Raw genomic sequence first — 24,334 nt, 5'->3', positions numbered from 1 at the left:
TGTAGTAAAGTGAGTAGACATTAGGCTCTCCCTGACACTCTTTTCCCACACCCTGTTCCCCCCGCCCCAGAAAAGCATGTTTCTAATGAAGGGAGAAATGCATACCAATTTAGGGACATCAGGATCCCATGATTTACCTACTTTCTTCTCATAAAGCTAGGGATTAGTACTCTACAGCAGATCCCTGAGAGAAGCGCTCACACCCGACCTTACGGCATTCACCCAGCAGATGGCACTAACTCATTTTAAATACCATTTGTAAAAGGAGACAAAGCTCAAGATAGATGGAGAGACAGAGAAAGGGCAAGACAGACAGACAGTGAGAGGACAGTCACAAGCAGAAACGCCCTGAAGTGACACACAGGGAGCTTAAACCCTCCTGGATGTAATTTTTAATCTGGTGTGTAGCCTTGACTAATTGCCACACTTGTTTTCAAAAATCACCTGCTGCTTTCCGAACCTGGGATCTGGCTGCATAGCCAGCTGGGAGTTAAGATCTAGGACATTGACATAACCTATTATCACCACAAGATGGCGATGCTGTGCCAGGAGGATCAGAAGCACCGGAAAATCTAAATCTTAAAAGGCAATATGAAGGCTTGAGAATATGTCTTGAAAATAAGATCCTGGAGGGAGAAGAGAGGGGAAAAGAGACATGTTGATTAGATTTGCAGCCTGTCTCTCAGAGTTCACGATTATGCTATTACCACGACAGCTGCTGCTACCAGCGGCTGCCATTACTGAGGGGTTACCACGTACCAGGCTGTGATAAGCACTCTACATACATACACAGTTTCATTTCAAGTTCATCAAGCCTTATGAGGGAAGTTCCACGATGTCTCCACTTCTGAGAGGAAGCATTATGTGGGGCACCAGAGGCTGGGAGCTCTTGTATTTTCTCAAAAGAAATGGGGACAGTGATCTAATTCTGGCCACATCAACAATAGTGAATGGGGTGACTTATATGCATAAAAGGCTGAGGGCTCCTTCTTTCACTGAGCAGATATTTGAGTGCCTACTCATGCCTGGCTCTGTTCAAGGTGCTAAGGAAAGAGAACTGAAGAAACTAGAGAAAAATCCCTGCTTCTAGTGCAAAGAGACCACAGTAAACCACCAGGTCCCAGGAGGGGTGCCATGGAGAAATTGAAGAACCCCAGGGCCAGAAAGTGCCTGCAGGGGCATTTTAGAGGATGTTGGTGGTGAGCTGGGGCTGGTCCCACCGACCCTCAGAACCAATTGTTTAATTTTCAGGAATTTTGTGAGCCAGGTCTTAAACACATCCATTATTAATGTTAAATTATATGAACTTACAATTGTTATACTTAAAAGTTATCATTAAATAAGTCATATTTAAAACTTATTCCTTCCTAATTATTTTACATTTTACAATTATCTAATGAGAAGCACACTTCTTCCGTAAAGGACTGGATAGTAAATATTTTAGGCTGTGCGGGGCATTCAGTTTCTGTCGTTAACTATTCAACTCTGCCCTTGTATCTTGAAAGCAGCCAGAGATATGTAATGTGAATGGCCGTGACTGTCTTTCAATAAAACCTTATCTACAAAAACAGGCAAACAGGCGGTGGGCTGGGTTTGGTCCCCCAGCCGTAGTCAGCAGCCCCCGGTCTGTGCTCAGCTATTTCTGTCTGTCGTATCCAGTTGGTGGATATGCTATATATTGATACTTGTGTGCTAATCCTAGCTGCATCTCTTCCCGGTGCCACCTTCAGGGATGTCACACTGGCAGCTTGCAATCAGCCGCTGTGAAAGTATTTACACCTCAAAATTGGCAAACGCTGCAGATCAGGGCTTTTTTTTCTCCCTGGAGAGCTGGCTGTTAAACATTTACCAGCACACCAGCGGCTAATGTGGTCTGAGAAGGCCTCTCTGGGGACGTGAACTCTGCACAGGAACCTGAAACTGCACTTAAGTCCTTCTATCCTGCAGCTGCCCATCCCACCCACCAGAGGTAACATACAGGACACAGCTTGGAAACAGATCTGAACAAAACAGTCTAAAGTTCGCAGAGACGGCCAGAAAGAGCAAAACACACACTTGTTTAAAACGTAGAGATTCCAGTATCATAACCCCACCACGACACACTCCACGGAGCAGCCGTGCTTGTCTGTCTTTAGCCAGGTAGGATGCACAGCTCAGAAGCCATGCATCATGCCCCAAGGCCCGGCCTCATTTATTCCACAGGCTGGTGAGACTCTGCCTGCTGTCAAATGGGATTCAATAGGTACAACCTCGGAGGTCACATTCAACGTCTCACAAAGTAGGGAGGGATGGCAGACAGGGACTCAGGAGGCCTCCCTGGGGAAGTCAATTTCAATCCAACTCTTCAAACCTGAGTTCAACCTCAAACTGCTTTGGAAAAGGCAGTATTTGAAACAGACCTGGGTGTTATTTGTAAGGGGATGGTCTGATGTATAAAATTTAAGAGTTTTCATAAACTCCCAGGAAAGAGGTAAGGCCAAAACAGTGGATGCAACTTGCAAATTTCTGTGGCGCTTTTGTAATGGAGGTCACTGCTGGGTAAATCACTCTATCTTTATGATGTCCAGTTCAGTCTTCACTCACCTAATTACTTCAGTTAGACCTCAAACTACTCCCCCTTCCAATAAAATTCAGCATTGCACGACAGCCCTTCAAAAGTGGCAACTTGCACAAATCTGTCCACAGTTCAGTGTAAAGGCTGCCCCCCAAAACACTGAGCCCCTTCCTAAGAGCTTTCCCACCTTCTTACCTAATCAACCTGGTGGGTTTTCTTTTTTGTTTATGACATCTAAGTTTCTACACACCTTGGAATATTTCCTGAACAGGATAGCATCTTCATTATGCCCCTTGAAGGATATCTTCATTCAAGCCCTCTTCAGAAGTAGTGACATTCAGCCTGTTTCCAAATCCTTTCTCTGGCCTCTAGAATGCATCCCACATAGATTTCCAAGGCTCTTTCTCAATAGTCTGGGCCATGAGCTTTACAACAGATTTTCTACTTCCCCTTTGGAGCCTGTCTGTCCAAGTCCATAGTCCTCTTTATCAGAGCAGAAGTTCCACCAGGGAATGATGGGTGGATTATGTTTCCCTCAGAAAACTCCATTCCCCCTGACAAGTGGCCCCCGATCCCAGCTGCATGTTGGACTAGCCCGTTGTCACCGAGCAGGACCCTGTGGAACCTTCCTGGGACAGATGCCTACCCTATATCCTCTGCTTTAGCTCCTCTCTGAAGCACCTAGATAATAGTATCTGATGCATATTTCCTGAGTTTTTCAGATGCTAAAACCACCACCAAACGGAAGAAATTTACTACTTGATGATCATGAGCAGCAGCCCCCAGACCTTCTGGCACCTATGGATTGATGACGTTAACCCCTGTGACACCACCCTGTTACCTCACCATCCACCAATCAGAGAACTGTGCACAAGCTGATCGCATACCCTGGGACCCTCCCCCCTCACCTGGCCTTTAAAAGTGCTTTGCTGAAACTCTTTGAGGAGTTGGGGGCTTTTTGGGCACGAGCCACCAGTTCTCGCATGGCCCTGCAATAAACCTTTCTCTGCTCTGAACTGTTTCGGTTTGTTTGGCCTTACTGTGCATCAGGCACAGGAACTTGCATTTGGTAGCACCATCTGCAGACTCCAGTGGGTTCGGATGGGCACAGGCATGAGTTATCTTAAAAGCCTCCATCCGTGAATTCAGTGTGCAGCCAGCATGGAGAACTGCTGCTGTAGGCACCACAGCCCTTCTCAGGAAAGTGAGGGACAAGAGGCCTCAGCGAGTCAGGAAAGGAGCAGGGAGCCAGGACCCAGGAGAAGAGGCCTAGAGAGGCCATGGTCCTCTGCCAGCCGGGTAGCCCGCCTCCAACAAGGTCTGGCTCTGACTGTCCACATCCACAGGGGGACACAAGCGTATAAACTATCACTGTCTCGCCGACACACCCACAGAGAAAGAATGGATGAAAAAGCATGAAAACCCTTGAGTCTGAACAAAGGAAAATCTGAGTGATGTTAAAATGGCAGAGTTACATTATCACGAATGTGTCATTCAGCTGTGCATTTCTGAAACAGGAAAGTTCTTGAAGGTTCTATATTCATATGAATATTGCCAACTCAGACCATTCTGGCTTTCTTACCTTGGCATAACAAGTGACTTAAAATCCAGGTAGTAATTCCTGCAGAAGTCTTGTTATATCAGTTACCTAAAAGAAGGTAAAAGTTTCAGTCCTATAGCATCATGTAATCATGTCTCTGGATTATACAGAAAAGTAAAGTGTTTAATTGCCTCCTTGGCAGCTGTGAGGGACCAGGACACACTATTCTATAGTCAACAGCTTTGTGCCCATGTTTAGAGATGAACAACTTCTGGCTGGATTAGAGACTGGTGGATCAGAGCTTGGAGGTACCAAGTTACTTCAAGAAACTACAAGGAGTCATGATGTCAGGAGGCAACCCAGAGGCCACTGGCATATCTCCCAGAACAGGAAAAGTCTGTAAGCGTTTCTAAAACAATCGTGATGATGGCAGAGACTTGAGGAAGACATAGGTGTGCCCGGTACAGCATTTTCCTAAAGCAATCTTCTTTCCAGGCACCACTGCAAAAACTTATGAAGTTGTACTCAATTCTAGTCTTCCCATAACCCAAAACCCTTCCCCAAAGAAATCAAGGAAAAGGAACCATACAAATTTAATTTTAATGATACAGAAATAGTATATAGTACATTTCTTTCCACAGCTGCACTTCAATCATCTCTAAAAAATTTAACAAAATTAAGGCTAAATCAGAGCAATCTGATAGTAAAGGGATATTTTATGTGGTTTTATTTTTAAAGAATGTCTTCATAAATATAGAATGTTCATCAGGCCCAAAAAAAAAAAATGTTGAACGAGATACCAAATATGGGAAATGCAATACAAAATGTGCTCCTTTATACCAATTTCCTATAACCACGACTTCCCTGGGAGGTTCCAAATGGGATTTTTTTTTTTTTAAATGAATGTTTGTGACAGGATACTATGACTTTCTGAAGTACTATAGGCCATTTTAGAAAATAAAACCAAGGACAGTTGAGTCTCCAACACAATCTCTATTGAAAAAATGAAAAGCAAAAGTGGACAGGGTTTAAAAGTGCAAGAGAATTATATCTGAGACTGCGATGCCCACAAGGATGATCCCTCCATACCTGGCCTTTCCTCCAACCTGTGTTATAGAAGGACTTTAAAATACAGTGAAAAAAACTGGCATCACTGACAAGACAGAGAGTCAGGAAAGCAAATGGGGTTCTTGAGTGACCTGCTCCAAATACTGATGTTTATTGTGAACAGGAAGAAGGAATGTCCTTCTTTCCCCCTTTTTCATTATCCTTGGCCATATTTGCTGGTTAGCTTTTTACCACCACTTTCTGACTCAAGAAAGACCCTTTGGCTGTTCCAGGATTTAGAGTAAGATGAAGAGTCTTTTTTCCTCTCTTTTCCCTCCAGTAAAGCTTCTGAAAGGAAACTAGACAATGCAGTGCTGGACTCCCTGCAGGAAGCCTCGATCTCTGCAGCCCGTCTCTGAGCAGCGACATAAGCCTGCGAGCAGAGAACCCACCTTCACAGGCTGGGTACCACACCTGGTGGCCTTCCCTCCTCCACCACCCCAACTCGCCTTGGGAAATTCTAGTATTTTCACTGAAGGAGAATTGTGGGTGTGTTAACATCACTGACCCCTAGAAAAGGTGGTTTTATTTCTTCATTATAAGCCTTAGAGTCCCCCTACTTTAACAAGGACAGTTTACTTTATGACCAGAATCTTCTCATATAGGGTTAAAGTTTTCATTATAAAGTAGCAGCTAGTTAGTTTACATTTTTTTCTTTAACTTTGCATAAGAATTTTGTTTTTCCATTTCTTTGGTTCCCAGAGCCTCAATTTCCCCTAAAGAAATTAAATGAAATGCAAATAGCCAGGTAAATAACATCCAATGTCCTCTTTAAGTCTTAAGTGTGTTCCAAAGATGGCTAAAACCTCTAGGAAACAGCGGGCTGAGGCATAGATACTAAAATGCGTTTCTTATATAAATTCACATGTAAACACAGAGAAACAATAGGACAAACATACAATTACCCACGTGAATGTAGAGTAATTAACACAATAACATTCTATGATCACACAATCACATAAAGAGAAGGTATTTGCGAGATCTTTCAGTTCAGTGCTTTTCAAATCTGGCTGATCGTCAGGGTCACCTGGTTGGGCCTTTGACATTTCCTAGACCCCATTCGTGAAGAGTCAGATCCAGCAGGCATAGCCAGGGACCCAGAAATTTGTCTTTTTTTCCTATAAAATTCAATAGTCCCACCCTCTTGCTATATAGAGGAGGACACTAAGGCCCAGAGAAGTCAAGATGTTGCCCGAGACTAAGAGAGCAAGCGACAGAGAAAGGGCTCTCTTGTCCCCTTGTCCACCACTATTTCTGTCACACCTCACTGCATCCCAGAGCTTTCCCCCGACCTGGTACCCTTACACTTAGGCTAAGCAGCCTTTAGCAGACATTCTGTTGTTAGAAGTAGGTGGTAAGCTGCTTGAGGGCAGGGACCATGTCTCATGTTCCTTCTGACACAATCCTAGGTTATAAGTGTCTAAGAAATACTTGTTGGCAGGCAGTCCCTCAGCTAAGGCCTCATTCTGTATTCTCCACTCACATCTCTGTCTGCGATCATCCACACAGATGCAAAATCATCTAGCTGGATATCGAGATCCACCTGAGGAGGGCAGTAACGCCTCTGAATTTATGAAGGTGCCATGTTCACACAACAGGAATTTGAATGACAATGCAAGTTCCATAAGAATTAGCGTGTCTTCCACTTGTTCCTGAATTATGTGAATTATGTAAAAAAAAAAAATAATAAATGAATCCATGGGATAGAAAGAAGTTATTTACCTATAACATTTGGCAAATAAGAATTATAAAAATCCTCAACTAGTCCAGGGAGATAATCCTTAGCAACTGTAACAACTATATTTTATTGAGTTTTGTTACTGTTTCTCTTGGTTTGCAATGTGTATCCCTAGTCTTATAAAACGTTCTCTTGTGGATGGAGTCAAACTCCTTCATAAAGCTGATAGGGAGGGACTGAACACATTATGGCATGGTTGCTCTCCCTCCCCACCCCACATATATAAATTCTCACACACAAACACACACACACTTACACGTGTGTACTTAATGGAGGTGGGGGAACATGACTTGTTTTATAAATAAGATGATTCTACTATATTGCCATCTTGACTGTAGATATGATACGGAAGAAAGGATAACAAAAACATTTGAAAAGCCAACAGGAAAACATTAAAGAAAATTTAAGGCTGAAAAGTAATAAATCAACAGGCACACGGGCCACTGGTGCCACACAGCCCAGCCCTGCCTGTGCCCACCTGACACACAGGCCTCTGCTGGACCAGGAACAAGACAGGACTGTGGGCGGGGCAGGGAGGACACCCAGGGCCGGAAAGGACCCTGCCCCCCCAGGAACCACCACGGCAGGCCCCGCCTCCCTTTACTGGGTGCTCCCTCCCCAGCTAATGCTAAAAGAACTGTCAGCATTCTTCAGCTAGTGCTTGAAGAGTCTGTCCTTAGAAATCATTTATGGATGAGGCCCCTCCCACTTGAAAGCGCCTCCAACCACCTCGGGACACCGCACATGCGCCCTCGCAAGTCCTCCTCAAGTCTTTGGCCGCGAGGGGCTGGGCACGACAGAGCTTCCTCAACTTGTACTTTGTTGTAATTTTTACAGGAAAGGCACCGTCTTCTCTCTTTTAACTGTTAAATCCAGTCGTACCCAGATATAGAGTCCTAGTCACTCCTCCAGACAGCCTTTTAAAATCACATTGATAAGCTCCTTCATCCATTTACTCCCCAGCACGTATTGATCAAGCGGTGACTGGACTTGCAGAAGGTCAGGACTGGATGGGACCGCAGACATCCTGCGTCCCATGCTCCTCACCTGCCCCGGGGTGACAGGGCGGGGTCACCCCCGTCCCCCCGATCTAGAAACCATCTTACCCCCCACCCAGGCACTGAGCAAAACTTCACGCACAAGTTGCGGACTTCTTCATTCCAAAACTGAAAAAATCACAAGATGAAAGAACTTTTTGTACCTTATTATGATTTATAAAGCTAATAAATATTAGGAAAATGGAATGACAGAACCAAAAAGTAAACGTGACTTGAAAAAGAAACAATTGCAGGGTTTGCAAGGATTCTTTCCCTTTTTTTGGACATTCAATGTTTTATGAAGTCATATGCTAGACACACGTGACAGCGTCTGCCTTTCCACGTGGTTGGGAAGTCATTCCAGAGAGACGATGACGCCATACAACACATCCCACAGCACTTACATTTACAGCCAATGCTTCTAGTCTACAACAGACACACACTACGGATATTAGCTACAAAAACACCCATCTTCTACTTATCTAATCAGGAGGAAGGCAAAGCTGCTGCTAACATTTCAATAAAATATCTGATTCGTAATTGTCATTATCTCAAGGGAAATCAGATGGAATTTAATGCAGGTACTGATCTAAGTTCTGGACAGTCTTATCTAAAATAGTAGAGGTTTAGATATCCAATACATCTCTTCAGGGAAATTTTAATGAGTGATTCTATATGCCAAATTAATTTTCTTATGAACCATATATATTTGTGTAGGAATATATTTATCACCCCAACGCTTTAATAAAACTTACTGTGCCCTGTTGCATAAAATAGAGAGCCTTAAAAAAAAAGCTGTTAGCTGACAGTTACTACTATGAATTTAGAGCTTCAATTGCTGTATACGTTAATCCTCCAGGAAAACTACATCAAAAATGGACATTTTATGACAAAATCACTCATTTATCTCAAAACCAGAACAAATAGAAAACACCACTAAGGGAATTTAAATACTTTTCTGACCACTACTGCAGAAACACAGAAACTCAGCAGATTTCAGACATGCAGGAATCAGCACTATACAGGGAAGAATTAACAAATCAAACTCAGTACAACTTTAATAACTGGATTGAAAGTAGACTCTTAATAAAACCAAAATATATCCTCCTCAAGGCAACCATCAGCTACAAGGGAAAAATGATTTCATATCCTTGGTCCATAAAGAAGACACATTTATTTACATTCTCAATGGACTAAAAGAGGTTTTAAACTGTCACAATTAAAATTTTATGCTTCCAAAAATATCTTATGATCAATGCACTTAACTTAAAGCTTCAGGTATTAATAACTTCATTTAGGCATCTTAAAAAACCAACACAAACATACTTTCTAGAGTGCAAAATGCTTCTTATTAAATACTTTAGTAACACAAAAGCAATTTGTTTTTAAACGCAGGAATCCTCTTCTGAAGGATCATCACCACAAAGACATCCATTGCCGGCAATGGACGTTGAACAAATCTGCCAGCTCGCGTGAAATGCAACATTAAAATTGTGCATTGGGTTTCTGCACCTGTCCAGATGACCCCGTTTATTTGTACAAACTCATTGTTGGGCTCTGGTACATGCACATGTATGCATCACAAAGAAGTCTTCGTGCACAGCCTTGGATTCTTCTGGAGTCCAAGGAATGCAGATCTTCTAGAGACATTTTCAAGTACTCTCCTACTTCTGGGCATGGGGTAACCTGAGGAATGTTGAAGCCATTCTGACCACCTATGGAAAAGAGGAAGAGCTGTATTTAGGGCAGGCAAGTTCTAAACCCTTTTGCTGTCCTGCCCCACCAAAGTAATTTTACAATTCCATAATTTAGTTAAGGCTAATTCCCAGGACCTGAAAGACCTTATTTTACTTCTGGTTTCTAGAAGTTAAATCCTCTTGTTAACTCCTGACAGAGTCTCATTTCTTGGTTTCTGAAAGGATTCCGGGACCAACAGTGAATACTATTGATAAAAGGACACATATCCTGAGCAAAGTCCAAAACCTACTTCCCAGGCTTCTCTGTGTATTCAATCAGGGAATAATGTTACATACACATACGCACACACATTCAACTCTTTACATTCCCAAATCCCTTCCCAGACACAAGCACCCCTCCCTATATGCTTTACCATGAGCCCGTCCAGTTTAGGGCAGATCTAGTAAAATGAATACCATGTTATTCCGCTAAATTTAAAATATGTATTTGTGTGATTCTTGCAAGGTTTTGTTCTACATTTCGTTAGACTGAATGAAGATGCTATGAGACGTGGTCTTAGGGATTCCAGGAAAGGCTTTAGCCTCCCAGTGGCTTTTCTAAAAATGCCTGGAACCCTCGTGCTTTTGAGTTACATGGCTACATGCAAATTTTAACTGGGGTAAGGACCTATTTACAGTTGGGGCTGTGCTATATCCCTCAACCGTCTGAGAGCTGAGAAAACGTTGAGAACCCTTGGGCATCTGATCAAGAGGCTGCCACAAGGTGGCGTCCTAGGTCACCAGAGGGCCACATCAGAAGACTCGGGGTCTGGAGCGTGAGAGTGACTAAAGGAAAAATGGGGTATCAGAGAACTGGAGGAACGTGTAAGTCATACTTCACAACATTGCCTAGGACCAGTCCTAATCTGTAAACTCTATACAAGCAGAAGTACAGCTGTTTTGACAACTGTTTCGTTTTTGAAGCCTTCTAGAGCCCCAGGCACTTCACATGCACTCATTAGGTATTTGTTAAATAATGACTAAACATCCTAGAAAGCAGCCTAGAGGGTGCAGTATATTCCCCACTTAAGGAAGACACATTACACACAGAATAAGCTTATTTTTCCAAAGAAGACATTTACTTCTATTCTTAGCTTTGTCATCTAGAAGACAACAGAAAAAACATAAGCACTGAGGTCAGAAAGACTGAATTAAATAAATACAAGCTCTGAGACCTTAGGCACCTTAAATCTCAGCTTTAGTAAGAGAAAAATAGGAATCATTCCCATCTTGCAAGGATTTAGGTATAATGATGTAAAGTACCTCCCTGAGAGCTTGGTATTTTGGAAATGGTGACCATGGTACAGAAAATAAGAGAAGCCTGAAAGTCAAAGACAACAAAGCTGAAAATAAAACCTTTCAGCCCTAAAGAAAGAAATTTCTGGTTCCTTTTTCTTTTCTTTTTTTTAAAAGACTCTATGCATGTCAAAATATCACAACAATATTATCCCTTAGTTTAGTAGCAGGGCTGTTAATGCATTTCAAGATTTTGGACTATGTCACCAAGATATTCCTGAACGGCTTTTCCCAACTTTTTATTACTCAGACCAGGCTAGCCCACTATGGTTATCCCACTACAAACTCAAATGTCGCCACATGTAGAAAAGGTCTGGAAAGTACCATCCCGATCGGCCATGCTGTCAAAGAAGAGCCAGGCGGAGTCGTCTTTCCCGTACTTCACAAAAGCGACATAGTGGCTTGTTTCTATGCAGAGGACAGCAAATAACTCCATATTCTGACAGGGGATGCAGCCGTGTCTCCAGTCCCAGTCAGGTAAATCTTTGGGAAGTGACACTGGGTTATATTTATGATTCAGCCTCTTGGGATGAAGGTGGACCTGAAAGGGAACATGAAGAGAATGCCGTTAAGAAGCCGAACTCAGTGTCTGAAGGGAATGAATGCCACTGACTCTAATTGAATACATCCTCACAAAAAGCAACTGAGTACCTGACAGAAGTCCATCAAATAAACAGAGGAGGCATAAACAATACCATTTAATTATGGAATTTTTAAAGTTAAATTATGATTCTGAAAATTTTTCAAAACCTGAAATCTGTTTAAACTACAAATGATTCACTGTTTATTAAGAGAATATCCATTAAGTGAAGTCAAACTTACTTGAGTGTTGCAGGTTTTACAAAACTGCTTGATTTTTCCAGCTGAGATGTCAGGGTCATCGTAGCATTCTCTACACTCGTACATTGCGAGCCCTCCACATATCCGGCACTGCCTAGGGGCTGAAAACGTTGGGGGTGGCGGGGAGTTAAGGGGTCTTTAAAAATGCATTCTTTCATTAAAAAGATTAAAAAGAAAAGTTAAGCTTTAAAAAGGATAATGCTCATGGACTCAGTAAAGTCCACCCCTCCCCATCCCCATAAGCTTATTGGATTTTCTTGGATTCAGGATATCTTTAAAGACATTTTCTCTGACCAAACGACAATTTTTTAAAAATAATATATTCTAGAGTGTTTCCCCTGATTATAAAATTTCTATTGATGAATATGCAAAGATACAAGAGAGTATAAATAAGAAAACCGAGAGCATCTACAATTTCAGTTAGCAAGAGATAACCACTGTCAATACTACTGTGAATTTTCTCAGATAATTTTATATCTGCACACTCATATAATTCGGCGTGTGTGTGTGTGTGTGTGTAGCTCCTCTTATAGAAAATATCAGCATACTCTCCTTTTCACTTAACATTACATCATGACCACTTTCATATAACATTGGTCTTCAAAAACATGAATTTTAATGGCAGTAGCTTTGTTGCAGAGATACACCATAATTCACTTAACTACTCTCATTAACATATAGAGTGCTTCTAATTTCTTACTCATAAACATATTTACATATGAAATATTGATTTACATGTCTGATTATTTTTTCAGAATAAATTTTAGTGTAGTATTTCCAGGCTCTTCAGATACCAAATTGTCCTTTAGAAAACTCGTTATCCTGTTAGACTCTTATTCACAATTAATGTGAATGACCTGACAGACTATTTCTGAAAAACAAACTAAAAAATCTTATACTTACTGTCTTCAAGTAAATCTGTTATATTTAATTCCAGAGAAGGAAAAATTTTTTTAAATAGTTTAAAGTCTTTTCCAAATCGAGGCATCTGAATAATCAGACATGATGGTGCCTAAAAAAAAGATACATAATTTTAGAATCAAAACGCTGAAAAAAAATGTCCCTGAAATAGTCATGGTTGTCAAACCAAGCAGTGGTTCCACCATAATATGGATGGCTACTCCGTGTTCACAGATGGGATCCACATGTGAAATGGACTGTGAAGGCAGAGCACCAAGGAGCCACAAGCCTCAAGTAGTCCAAGATCTATGGACACATGGACACGGAAGTCAGGCAGTTCAACAACCTTGGGTCTCAAATAATATGATGACCATGCAGAGTCATCTACTTTGGGTTTATATTTTTAAAAGGCTTTGGAAAAACCTGAAGGACACTATTCCTTATATTTCAACAAACAAATAATGGTAGCTGTTAAGGTTTTACCAGAACATTCCTTCAGAGATGGATACAATGAAAATGAACCACAAGCATGTACTACTAAGATCATGAAGATACTCAGTAAACAGTAAAAGAAAAGTAATTTAAATCACTTGTTCATTTACAGTAAGTGAATTTTGTCTTTTATTGAAGGAGGAAAAGTAAACATTTTTTTTGATATATTTGGATAATATGCTTGGGAAACATTTTTAATTGGGTAAAATGTTAAGCTGGGTGAAAGGACAAGAACAACAAAAAAACACAAATCTTCTTTGCTTTAAGCTACTTAAAAGTTTTCAAGTTACAAATTAGAAGGATATTTTCTATGGCACCAAAAATTTAAAAAGTTCAATCAATTCTAAGGTATTTTCTACATGGACAAAGTTGAAGCATGGCATATTTTTTTTAAATTTGTGTTTTGTTAACAATTTGTGTTCCTAACTGTTCTCAGTGGGTTAAAAGTAATAGTTATAGAAGCTATAGTTGTCTGGAGAACCCTAATGACTTGCATAAAAAATACAATAAGTAATTATCACTAACCTCGGCAAATTTCAGGTTGCTGTTGATAAAAGACCATTCTAATAATTGCTGAATTGTAGGAACTCCAACTTTCTCATTTTTTTCCATAAAAATTTGATAGAAGTAACAATCTTGAACTTTTTGACCTGCTGATCTAAAAATATGCAGAAAAAAGCCAGATAATTTATTTATGAAATGCATCAAAAAGTGAAGTGGTTCCAGAGGCATTTGAGAACAGAAAAACTGTTGAGAACAGAAACCGATGGTGCAACTCTGACACTCAGAACAACAGAGGCAGAGACAATCACTTAGATAAAATAATTAAATGTACTTATGCATAAGACCTTGCAAATGATTTTTTGTTTAAGTTCTCATACTGAAAAGTTGCCTTAGTGATTAGAAGAAAAATAATGCAATAACATCCACAGTCAAGAAGCACTGTGTGAACAATAAAAACCAGAAGCTAACATCACTTGGTTCAACTTAACTGCCGAAGCTAGAAAGGAGCAAACTGCATTTAATGCTTCAAACAGGAAAGTTAATTTGTACATGCCTGAATGGGACAGACCCTGAGAGACCTTCCAGATGCAACTTTTCATTTCTAAAATGAAGGCCCTGAGATCTGGGGAAGGATAATCCTTCCCAGTAACTCAAAATCAGAGCCAGGTATAAAACCCAGGTGTCCTAACAACTGCTTACTATTCTTTGCACTAAAGCATGCTGTCTCTTTAGATGGTCACTCATTTATTCAACAAACACCAAGTTAGGGCCCACTATATGCCAATCACAGTGTTACCCTTATATTGAACATTTTCCCTTCTAAATATTTTACTTCAGAATGCATGAAAATTCAAGACTAACTCTACTAAAAGAATCAATAATCTTTCAATTTACCATTTACCCTTTTTAGAAGAATTTCTGCATATAGAATCAGACTGTTTATAATCAGATTTACAAGTACAGTTCAAGATTTTTAGGGAAAAATATTAACATAGATTTCATAATAAAATCTCAGCTATTGAGAGGCCAACCTCAGAAACCCTCAGTTTCCCAAAGCAACTTATATCCTGAAATAAACACAACTTATTTGGTAACAAAGCAAAGATTCTTGAGAAGCTACAACAACAACAAAAAAAAATGATAACAAAAACACCTGAAGGTTAATGCTGTACCAATATTTTAATTGGTTACTGATGACAATAAAAGGCCAGCATTTTTCTGGCCAAAAAGCAAAAAAGCATTACCAAAAAAAGCCATTAAAAAAGCCAAAAAGCATTTAAAAAAAATTAATAGGTAACAGAGAAAATAAGACTGGAAACTAAGAAAGCAGAAAGTAGTAGAGGTCAGTAGTTGCAAAAATTAGAAATAATAATACTGATGGGAAAAAATAATAATAATAGTGGAGGGAGCACGGAGTGGCAAACACAAGAGACGGGAACCAGAAATGAGGATGTAATACCAACAGCTTTGGGATACTGGGACGGAAAAACTGGAGGGGATGAGGGGGGCAGCAACCACTCAAACCTCATAACTAAAGTTTTAGAAGGCTAATATCCTAGGGTAATTAGCTGGGCATTAAGACACACATATAAAAGAATCACAACAAAACCGGTGCTGTTGTACAAAACCATGAAATTTACATTGCTGTTTATCACGAAAAACATCTAAGAGCAGAAGGGTACAAATGTTGTATTAACCTTAAAAGAAAACAGACGTCTACAGAGAAGATAAAAGTATCCATGGGTTTGCATAATATTGGTCTATCTACCTTTGTAACACAGACCATAATGGGTAGTCAACTAAAATTTTTTACAGATTCTGGATTATCTAGTACTATGGAATATAGCATACCCATGTAATAAGAATCACCAGTTCTATTGTTCTATAATGAGAGGTACTCAGTAATACAACGTGAATATTCCCTTATATTTGCTTCCTGATGCTGATCTTATTCCATTATTTTTCTTGTAATGCTTTACCTCCATCCACTAGCCTCTCTCATTAGTGGCTATGACTTTAGCTTCACCTTAGCACCCCATACACAGTCATTATTATTACTACTACCATCGTTGTTATTGTTTTAAGTATGAAGGCTTGACTTACCCACATTTACCAATTTCTTGTTTGGCTTTCTTGTTTCTTGCATACCACTCCTTTATTCTAAATTCAGTTTTATGTTATTAAAGTACACCCTATAATAAGTCTCTGACTGGTAATTTAGTCTTGGTTCTTCCAGCTCTGGAATTTTGTGCAGCTTTATTCTTAGAATTTAAGTCTGTCAAAAATTCCAAAAAATCTTCAGCTATTATCTCTTGAAATATTGCTTCTTCCCTATTCTCTCTAGTGTCTCCTCCTACAATGACAATTAGAATTTGTCTTCCATGTCTCTTATCTCCTCTGTCTTGTTTTCTAACTCTTCATCGCTTTGGGCTACATTCTGGGTAATTTCTTCAGATCTATCTTTCAAGTAAGCAATTCTCTCTTTAGCTGTGCATACTGCATTCAGTGAGGTACCCTCTCCCAGCCGTATATACATATATGGCTATATATATATAACTACATATATAGTTTTTATTCTATTTGGGGGAGTTTTATTTTTATTTATTTTTCTTTGTTATCAAATCTGCATTTATCCTCCATAGGTATCTAAGTCCTTCTTTTTCTCTTAAACTATTTAAGAATATTCATATTAAGAATATCATTTTAGAAGAGACTCTTTTAGACTATTTTACTATTTCAAGGTTTTAAGGTACTCATCCTCCTATTTGTTGCATCAGCTGACGCTCCCTCAGTCAGGAAGACAGGCTCATGGAGGGGAAGAATGACACTTGGGAAAAAACTGCTAACTTTTAAAGTATTTTTTTAAATCTTTTTATAATCTTCAAACTAGTGATTCTCAATATGAAGAGGCTGCTGAATGGGGAGGAGAGGCAGAGCCTCCCAGGGCCCTCTTCAAACTCCACAAGCCCTTCAGACACAGACATATTCCTATATGTGACTGACCCTTCTTCACCCACTCTGAGAATCACTGGAGTATTCATTCTATGTACATCCTGTGCACTGCAGTATTCATCCTATGTAACACACCAGGAGTGTATTACAACCCAAGGTGTGTTGGGCTATGAAAAAAAAGAATGAAAACTGTTTTAATCATCTGAAATTTATCTCTTCAAGATGAAAAACAGAAGTGATTTTTTTCCTCCCAAATTGCCTGGCAGATTTCCTACATCATGTATTCAATATATATTTCCTTCCTCCTTTGTTTTTGAAGGTCGGCTTATAAAATACTGAAATACCACATATAGTTAATTCTATATCTGGGCTTTCTATTCAATTCTATCTAACCAATTTCTAATTGTATACCAGTATCACACGGTTTTAAATGGCTGTTGTTTTGTCTTAATAGCTTATAATAGAATTCTTTAAAAAAAAAAACTGCAATGTTTTCACCCATTTCATCTTGTAGAGAATTCTAAAATCATTTTACTAAGTTCCAAAGGAAAAAAAAAAAGTTAAGATCTTGATTATGTACAAGTTATTTTGTAAACATTAACATCTTTTTTTTTTTTTTTTTTCGGTATGCGGGCCTCTCACAGCCGTGGCCTCTCCCGTTGCGGAGCACAGGCTCCGGACGCACAGGCCCAGTGGCCATGGCCCACGGGCCCAGCCGCTCTGTGGCATGCGGGATCCTCCCGGACCGGGGCATGAACCCGTGTCCCCTGCATCGACAGGTGGACTCCCAACCACTGCGCCACCAGGGAAGCCCACATTAACATCTTTAAGTTATTTACTCTTCCTACCTGGAACACAATCTTTCTCACTAATTAATTACATCACCTTTTAGCTCTGTGCAAGTCTTCTTTAAAAACCTATCTCAGTAAAATTGATTTCTTAGCATTTTATACTTTCATGAAGTATGAAACTATCCCTTTTTCATATTTGCTAGTGGGGATACTGGAATATGACTGATTTCTCCATGGTTTTTTCCTGCATGGTCAAATTACAAATTCTTGTGTTAATACTAGTAGTTTCTAAACAATTCTCTAGGATTTTCTGGGTGTACATATAGGTATGACCTTATTTGAATAGATAATAAATATATCCTATCTTATTTCATTAGCTAGAACTTCCAAAACAATATCAAACTATAACTGCAGTACTGTCCACCCTTCCCTCCGTCCTTCTTACTCATCAATTCAACACTGACATCAAAGAACATCACTTAAGACACTGAGATGAGTAAGAATACTTGTCCGTGATTAGCTTTTAGGGAAGTAAATAGTATATAAGCAAGATTTTTCAACAAAGAAACCCAGACTAAAATGTAAAAAGGCCCAGCATTCAATCTGGAAAGTTCATCGATTTAGAACATCTCACTAAGAACTTCACTGCATTAGATTCAAGGCTTTCATTAAAGATGGGGGGAAAGATGACCAAGTTATAAAACTGAGAACAAGAGAGCTAATTAGGGCTAAATTAATTCTTTGACTAATGGGTCGTCAAAAACAGTGCTCCCACAGTGTTTGATTGAGTTTGAATAATATTCTCTTAAAAGGATTCATTAATTTAAATTACAAAAATATTTATAAGCAGTTTTATAAGAAAACGATTTGCAATAGTGCTTATTACTGGGGTTAAAATTAAAAGCACAAATTTACACTGGATTTGTTTTTCAAGTTAAGTATGATACTATGGCAAAGATAATGATTTAAATTAATTTGCATTGCAGGAACCTAACATATTAAGATCGCTAAATAAATACAATATTAAGTAATCATTAAGGAAATCATTTCTACTGAATGATGGCAGTGGATATGAGGATTGTCTATTTTTCCAATGCTTCTGTAACAGTTTAAAATTACCTTATTTTTAACAATGGTTCTACCCTTAAAATATGATGAAACAGGATATTCAAGAATTCTTCAGGGTCTAGGAGAAAATAAAAAATCAAATAAGTCACAGACAAGATTTTTAAATCATTCTATTTTTTCTTTATAACAGTCATATTCCTATACAGAATTCAATTTCATAATCAGTATTATTTCAATTAAAAGCATAGTTCTCAAGTTTTCCTAACAACAAACTACAAAGGATATTTAAATGATATGATAAAGTATTATGTGCCAATTTTGTTATAACTTTATTATATTTCAAAGGGTATAATAATTCACATATAGGGAAATAATTTTAATTTCTTTGGGGGGGGCTTAAGATAAGTGTAATAAAACCTGACATATGACCTTATTTTTTCCTGCTATTTAAATAATTATCAAGTCTGTAAATATTATAGCTAGTTACAATATGCTGTTAATACATTCAAAGTCAGGAGTTGAATCTCTGAGTAAATTCATTAGCTATGAATAGATTAAAACACTGTCTCTAACCATAAACTTAATCCTAATCAGCCATTTGTAACTCCCTTTATAACAAGGAAAGCTAAGTGAGAAATGTGGATGACTCAGTGCAACTCTTCACCCCTGAAAAGAAAACAACTCCGAATATTACTGCTGGATGGAAAGATCTCCTTATTTATTCATAATATACTAAAACCAGCCAGCTTCTTAAAGGGGTTCATTATTCTACATATCACTCACTTTTAGAAGAGCGAAAGCATTTACAAAAAGAGAAGAAAATTGTACATCACATAGAAAAAAATTATATTTTAAAATATAATCCCCAAAACTACACAGATATAACATTTCAGCCAACAATTTAGCATTTATGCTTTCAAGTTATTTTTAATGCATATCCTATAAATTAAAACAGTCACCTTTCTCTTCAGAGGTAAATCCTGATGCAGCCTCAACTTTTTCAAGTATTTTCCTCAGTTTCATAATCTTTGTTGCACATACGTATCCGTATCTATGTTAGTAAAAAACTATTAATTAATATTAGCATATATATTAAATTAATATAACACATTTTTTATTGAAGGACAGTTGGCTTACAATGAACATAACACATTTTGATAATCAAATATTTCTTATGTAACTCCAGTGTGTCATAAATTAGTAAGCTTAATAAGTATTTCAGAAAAAACAATTATAAGCTTCTTCTTGAGGTTTGAAAATTTTTAAATCTATAATCAGAGTTATCCCAGATACTATGATAACCTAAAAACAACTATCATATACTAATAAAAGAAAAAATATTTTTAATTTATGATGGCTGTTTTTTTAATACTATTTTACTTAAGGAATTAAAACGTGTACTTTACAAAACAGAATATACAATTTTGAGAAAGAATCCTTTTAATGTTGTACTAAAGGATGAAATAGCTACCAAGGGGGATGGAAAAGGAACTGAAATTCTAAAATCTGCAATCAAACCAATCATCGTAATTATGACATTTTCTCTTATCTTTCTCTGAATACAGGATACATTCAATAAGCTTCCTGTCAATCCTTGACAAAATTCTAATTCTAAAAGTGGCTTCAGAAGACAGTTTAGAGGCCACCATGGGCTTCATAAGAGCAAGTCAGAACCACCTAATCTTATATCCATTTTTCATATCGGCTACTCACTCACTCATTAGCTCTTTGCAGCCAACATATATTGAGCATCTACCACTTACATAGTAATCTAACCTTTCAGTCACTGGGAATACAAAAATGAATAAGGTGAAAAAACAGGGTCTCTGCCTGCGAGAAGCTTGAAATGGAGAAAGCACGTGTTTCAGTACCAAGTAAAACCAGTCAGCTATAATCTAGATATGACTGCTGCAGACACAGGGAATCTTGATCAAAACAGGGCATCTGACAAGTTTCTTGTTGTGGACAGGGTGACAAAGTCTGACAAACCATGATTCTTAACTGGTTGGACAACAGTATTCAAAGAACGTTTATTAACGGACTTATGGTGTTTGGAAGGAAAGAAGGAAGTGGTAACATGCCTTAGAGTTTTGGATTTAATCTGTCTTGTTCTAGTATCAATCACTTGGGGGGAAAATAGACAGTATGTTTAAATTCTGCATTTATACAAATATAATACAATATAATTGATGTAAAACTCAAGATTCATAATTATCTTAAGGAGGTAAAAACTACAGTTATTTTCATCATTACAGAATTCAAAGAAAACAAAAGATACAAGTGGGAAATTTATTCACCTATAATATACTTTCCTAGTCATGTTATATAGTAGGTCATTCTGAATGCTCATTATATTTCAGTGTTCTGCATTTTGGGGTCAAAATCTTGTATCAAACTATTTTTTATTTTAATTGTTAAATAATAAAAGTATGTCACAAAATTTAAATTTATCTTAATATGGACTTTAAATTACATAGTTTGCTCCCTATATTCCTAAAAGAACAGATTTGTGATCTATGGCCCTGACTCTTCATAGTTTAAATTTCATACTGTGACATTATCACACATTCCTCCTACCACTTAACAAAAGTCCTTACTAGATGTCTTGTACTTATACCATTACAAATTGCTTCTTGTGGCCAAAGAAAGACATACTTATAATTCTTAAACTAGGAGAAAATCAAAAACATCACCTTTTTAAGAGAGGTGGAGGGAGGCCTAAATATCTTCCTTTAACCAAGAAATGTGTTAATAAAATACATCTCATGTGTTTCTAACATAAAACTATTAAATACTTGCTACTCTATAAATAAAAATTTCCCTTGCTGCTATTCATTCAGATAAAATTAAGTTTAAGAAGCCAGATCATACCAATTAAACTAATAAGCATGATTACATTAGGGGTAGTACTGGAGAAGGTAAGAATCCCAAATACCTTATATCAGCTTTTATAAACCTACTGTAATTGCTGAATTGCAGTACACTCTACCAAAATGGTTTAATCATTTCATGGCATACACTATGTGTTACACCTTGGCCAGATTTAAACTGTTAAAGAAGTAAAAACAGTACAACAGGACTTCCCTGGTGGTGCAGTGGTTAAGAATCCTCCTGCCAATGCAGGGGACACAGGCTCGATCCCCGGTCCGGGAAGATCCCACATGCCACGGAGCAACTAAGCCCGTGAGTCACAACTACTGAGCCTGTGCTCTAGAGCCGGCGAGCCATAACTACTGAGCCCGTGCACTGAAACTACTGAAGCCCATGCACCCTAGAGCCCGCGCACTGCAACTGCTGAGCCCACACCCCGCAACTACTGAGGCCCGTGCACCTACAGCCTGTGCTCCACAACAAGAGAAGCCACCGCAATGAGAAGCTCGTGCACCGCAACATAGAGTAGTCCCTGCTCACCACAACTAGAGAAAGCCCATGTGCAGCAATGAAGACCCAACACAGCCAAAAAATAATTAAATAAATAAAATAAAAATGTAAAAATAAATAAATAAAAGTAGCAACAAAGACTGAACAGAAATCTTCTATAAAAAAAAAAAGACAATACAAGGACTGAAAGTTAAAAAAGATGTTAACACATCATCGAGAGAACTAATTCTCTCCCATTTCTCATTAAAGGAAAGCAGGGAATAAATTAATTACTGTACCAAAAAACAGCACCTAGGATACCACCTAAAGGCAAAAATAACTATCTTCTACTTACATTCTCAGAGGATTAACGATTTCTGTCCTCAGCAGCTCTTGAGTTTCACTATAATATTCTACATCATTCTTTTCTTTGGGTCTAAGTAACACAGTATCCAGAACAGAACTAAAAGAAAACAAGCTGCAAAATAAAAAGAATATTTTTCCTCATGCTGTAAATGTACTAATTTTTGAGAAACACATACTAAAAAGAATATGAAGAGAAAAATCACAAACTCTGGAGAACAAATAACATACAAATTAGTGGGGTTTTTTTTTCAAATTAGTGTTTTTTATTAATACAGGTAAACAAGACCCCTGTCAAGGTTCCCATGGTTCAATCATCAGGGCCTAGAGATCCTTAAGGAGAATACTAGTATCAAGAAGGCAAACTACAGATTGACAGTGTTAAAGGATTAAAAATATGCCTTCAGTACACTGGAAAACTTCTTTGCAAAAGCTGAAAGAAGGTCTACAAATCTGAGTTAAACTACAACAGAGGAGAAAGTTTGGAAACTAATTTCCCAAGGCAAACACATAGCCAATATGTAACCCACTCTAGGTATTATACTTCTCTCTCTCCACAGCCCTTTGCAGAAATCTGAATTCCTTTAAATGTCAAAATCACTTGTGAGTGACTAACAGCAGTGACTTGCTGATATCAAAGAAAAAGAAAATTTGGCTAAACAGATTTTTATCAGAAAATCTGAAGAATATTATATCAATTATTGCTTTTGTCAACACCTCTGAGAAACAAAGTATTCTGTCCAAAAAATGGCCCACCACTTTTATTCTTCTCCCTGGATTAAAAATTTTAACATCCCATTAACTTCCTAATTCTTACAACATGGCTGTATAGAGCTGGCAGGCTATGCTCAGTTTAACTGGGGATGTTCTTGTTTCAAGCTTCAGAGTGTAAAAATTCTTGCCATGTTAAATCGTTCTACTTTGGAACAAACTACATATACGAGGGCAACTGTGCTTCTACTGAAAATACTTCTTTAAAATAGTTTTATGATTGCCTCTGCCTAGTAAAACAAACACAAGCCAGTCAATGGCTTATGACAAGTTATTTGATTTGTGCACAAAGATCCTGTATTTATTCTCTTCAGTCCTATGATTTCCCACATATCCTCAGATTATCTGTACCACCTGTAACACTATCATTCACCTCTTATCCATCATTCACTGCATTATTTTTTATATTAATTTTTTGGATACAGGCACATGAGGCAACATCCAGTAGCTTCCAAGGAGTATATAGTGAAATGCAAATATCCCTTTCTCTCCTGAACCCCAGCCCCCAGTTTCTCCACTCAGAGGCAATTAGCAGTTTCTTTCTCTCTCTCTCTCTCTCTCTCTCTCTCTCTCTCTCTCTCTCTCTCTCTCTCTCTCTCGGACACACACACCTACCCCCATGGCACTATATTCCTACTGCATTCATTTTAAACTTACCAGAATAAGGTTGAGTCTAAGTAACAAGAATTGTAATGACCCTGGATACCTTTCTTCTTTCCAATCATTATCTCTAAACCTTCTTTTTCCATTTTTGGTGGAGTATTTTCTTCTACTACTTCACTTAAGTAGCCTCCAAATGCTGCAAAGATAAAAATGAAAATAATTCTTTTAAACTATTATAGTTATGTATTCCCATACATATTTCTTCACTTAAAAATATCTTTTTGTATTTTGATGCACAATTTATTACCCAACTTAAAACTAAGTTAAAGGTAGGTTTTGGTTAATTGTTATTCAGCTTGGCTTATAAAAAATGCTAATGTTCGCTTTCAACCTTACTTCCTCCACAATTTAAAAAACACTTTACAGTATCAAGTAATGTAAAAAAGCATCTGCCAGGTAAAATATTTTGTTCCCCAAATATTTTGTCTGAAGATGTTCCATTTTTAAGTTGGAAAAGAAAACAAAAAATTCCAAAGCACTACTTCAACTGTAAGAAAAATTGTTTTTCATAAAGATGGCTTTCCTATTTATACCTGTTTAACCCTCAAGATGTTTCACCACGATTATCCAAAACTGGAAAGGAACAGTATCAGAAAACTGCCACCTACTATAAGTGATGAGA

The 24,334-nt window shown here is 38.2% G+C and overlaps 1 protein-coding gene across 4 annotated transcripts in view; it reads right to left on the bottom strand.

Annotated features, from left to right (window-relative positions):
* Positions 1-8,128: 8,128 nt before the first annotated feature.
* CYLD (CYLD lysine 63 deubiquitinase) overlaps positions 8,129-24,334 on the bottom strand; it is a 57,789-nt gene continuing 41,583 nt past the window's right edge. For all 4 annotated transcript variants that reach the window (XM_060083793.1, XM_060083795.1, XM_060083791.1 and 1 more), the window contains exons 10-18: positions 23,707-23,848; positions 22,271-22,393; positions 19,515-19,606; positions 18,607-18,673; positions 13,766-13,898; positions 12,752-12,860; positions 11,831-11,949; positions 11,333-11,549; positions 8,129-9,691 (exon numbers count right to left, since the gene is read on the bottom strand). In XM_060083793.1, coding sequence (XP_059939776.1) covers positions 9,507-9,691; positions 11,333-11,549; positions 11,831-11,949; positions 12,752-12,860; positions 13,766-13,898; positions 18,607-18,673; positions 19,515-19,606; positions 22,271-22,393; positions 23,707-23,848 — 1,187 coding nt within the window. In that variant the 3' untranslated portion in view covers positions 8,129-9,506. The remainder of the gene's footprint in view (positions 9,692-11,332; positions 11,550-11,830; positions 11,950-12,751; positions 12,861-13,765; positions 13,899-18,606; positions 18,674-19,514; positions 19,607-22,270; positions 22,394-23,706; positions 23,849-24,334) is intronic.

Source organism: Mesoplodon densirostris, chromosome 19, assembly GCF_025265405.1.
Source record: "Mesoplodon densirostris isolate mMesDen1 chromosome 19, mMesDen1 primary haplotype, whole genome shotgun sequence".
NCBI classification, from domain to species: domain Eukaryota; kingdom Metazoa; phylum Chordata; class Mammalia; order Artiodactyla; family Ziphiidae; genus Mesoplodon; species Mesoplodon densirostris.
Note: the sequence above shows the minus strand (reverse complement) of the source record. Positions and strands in the feature narration are given on the sequence as shown.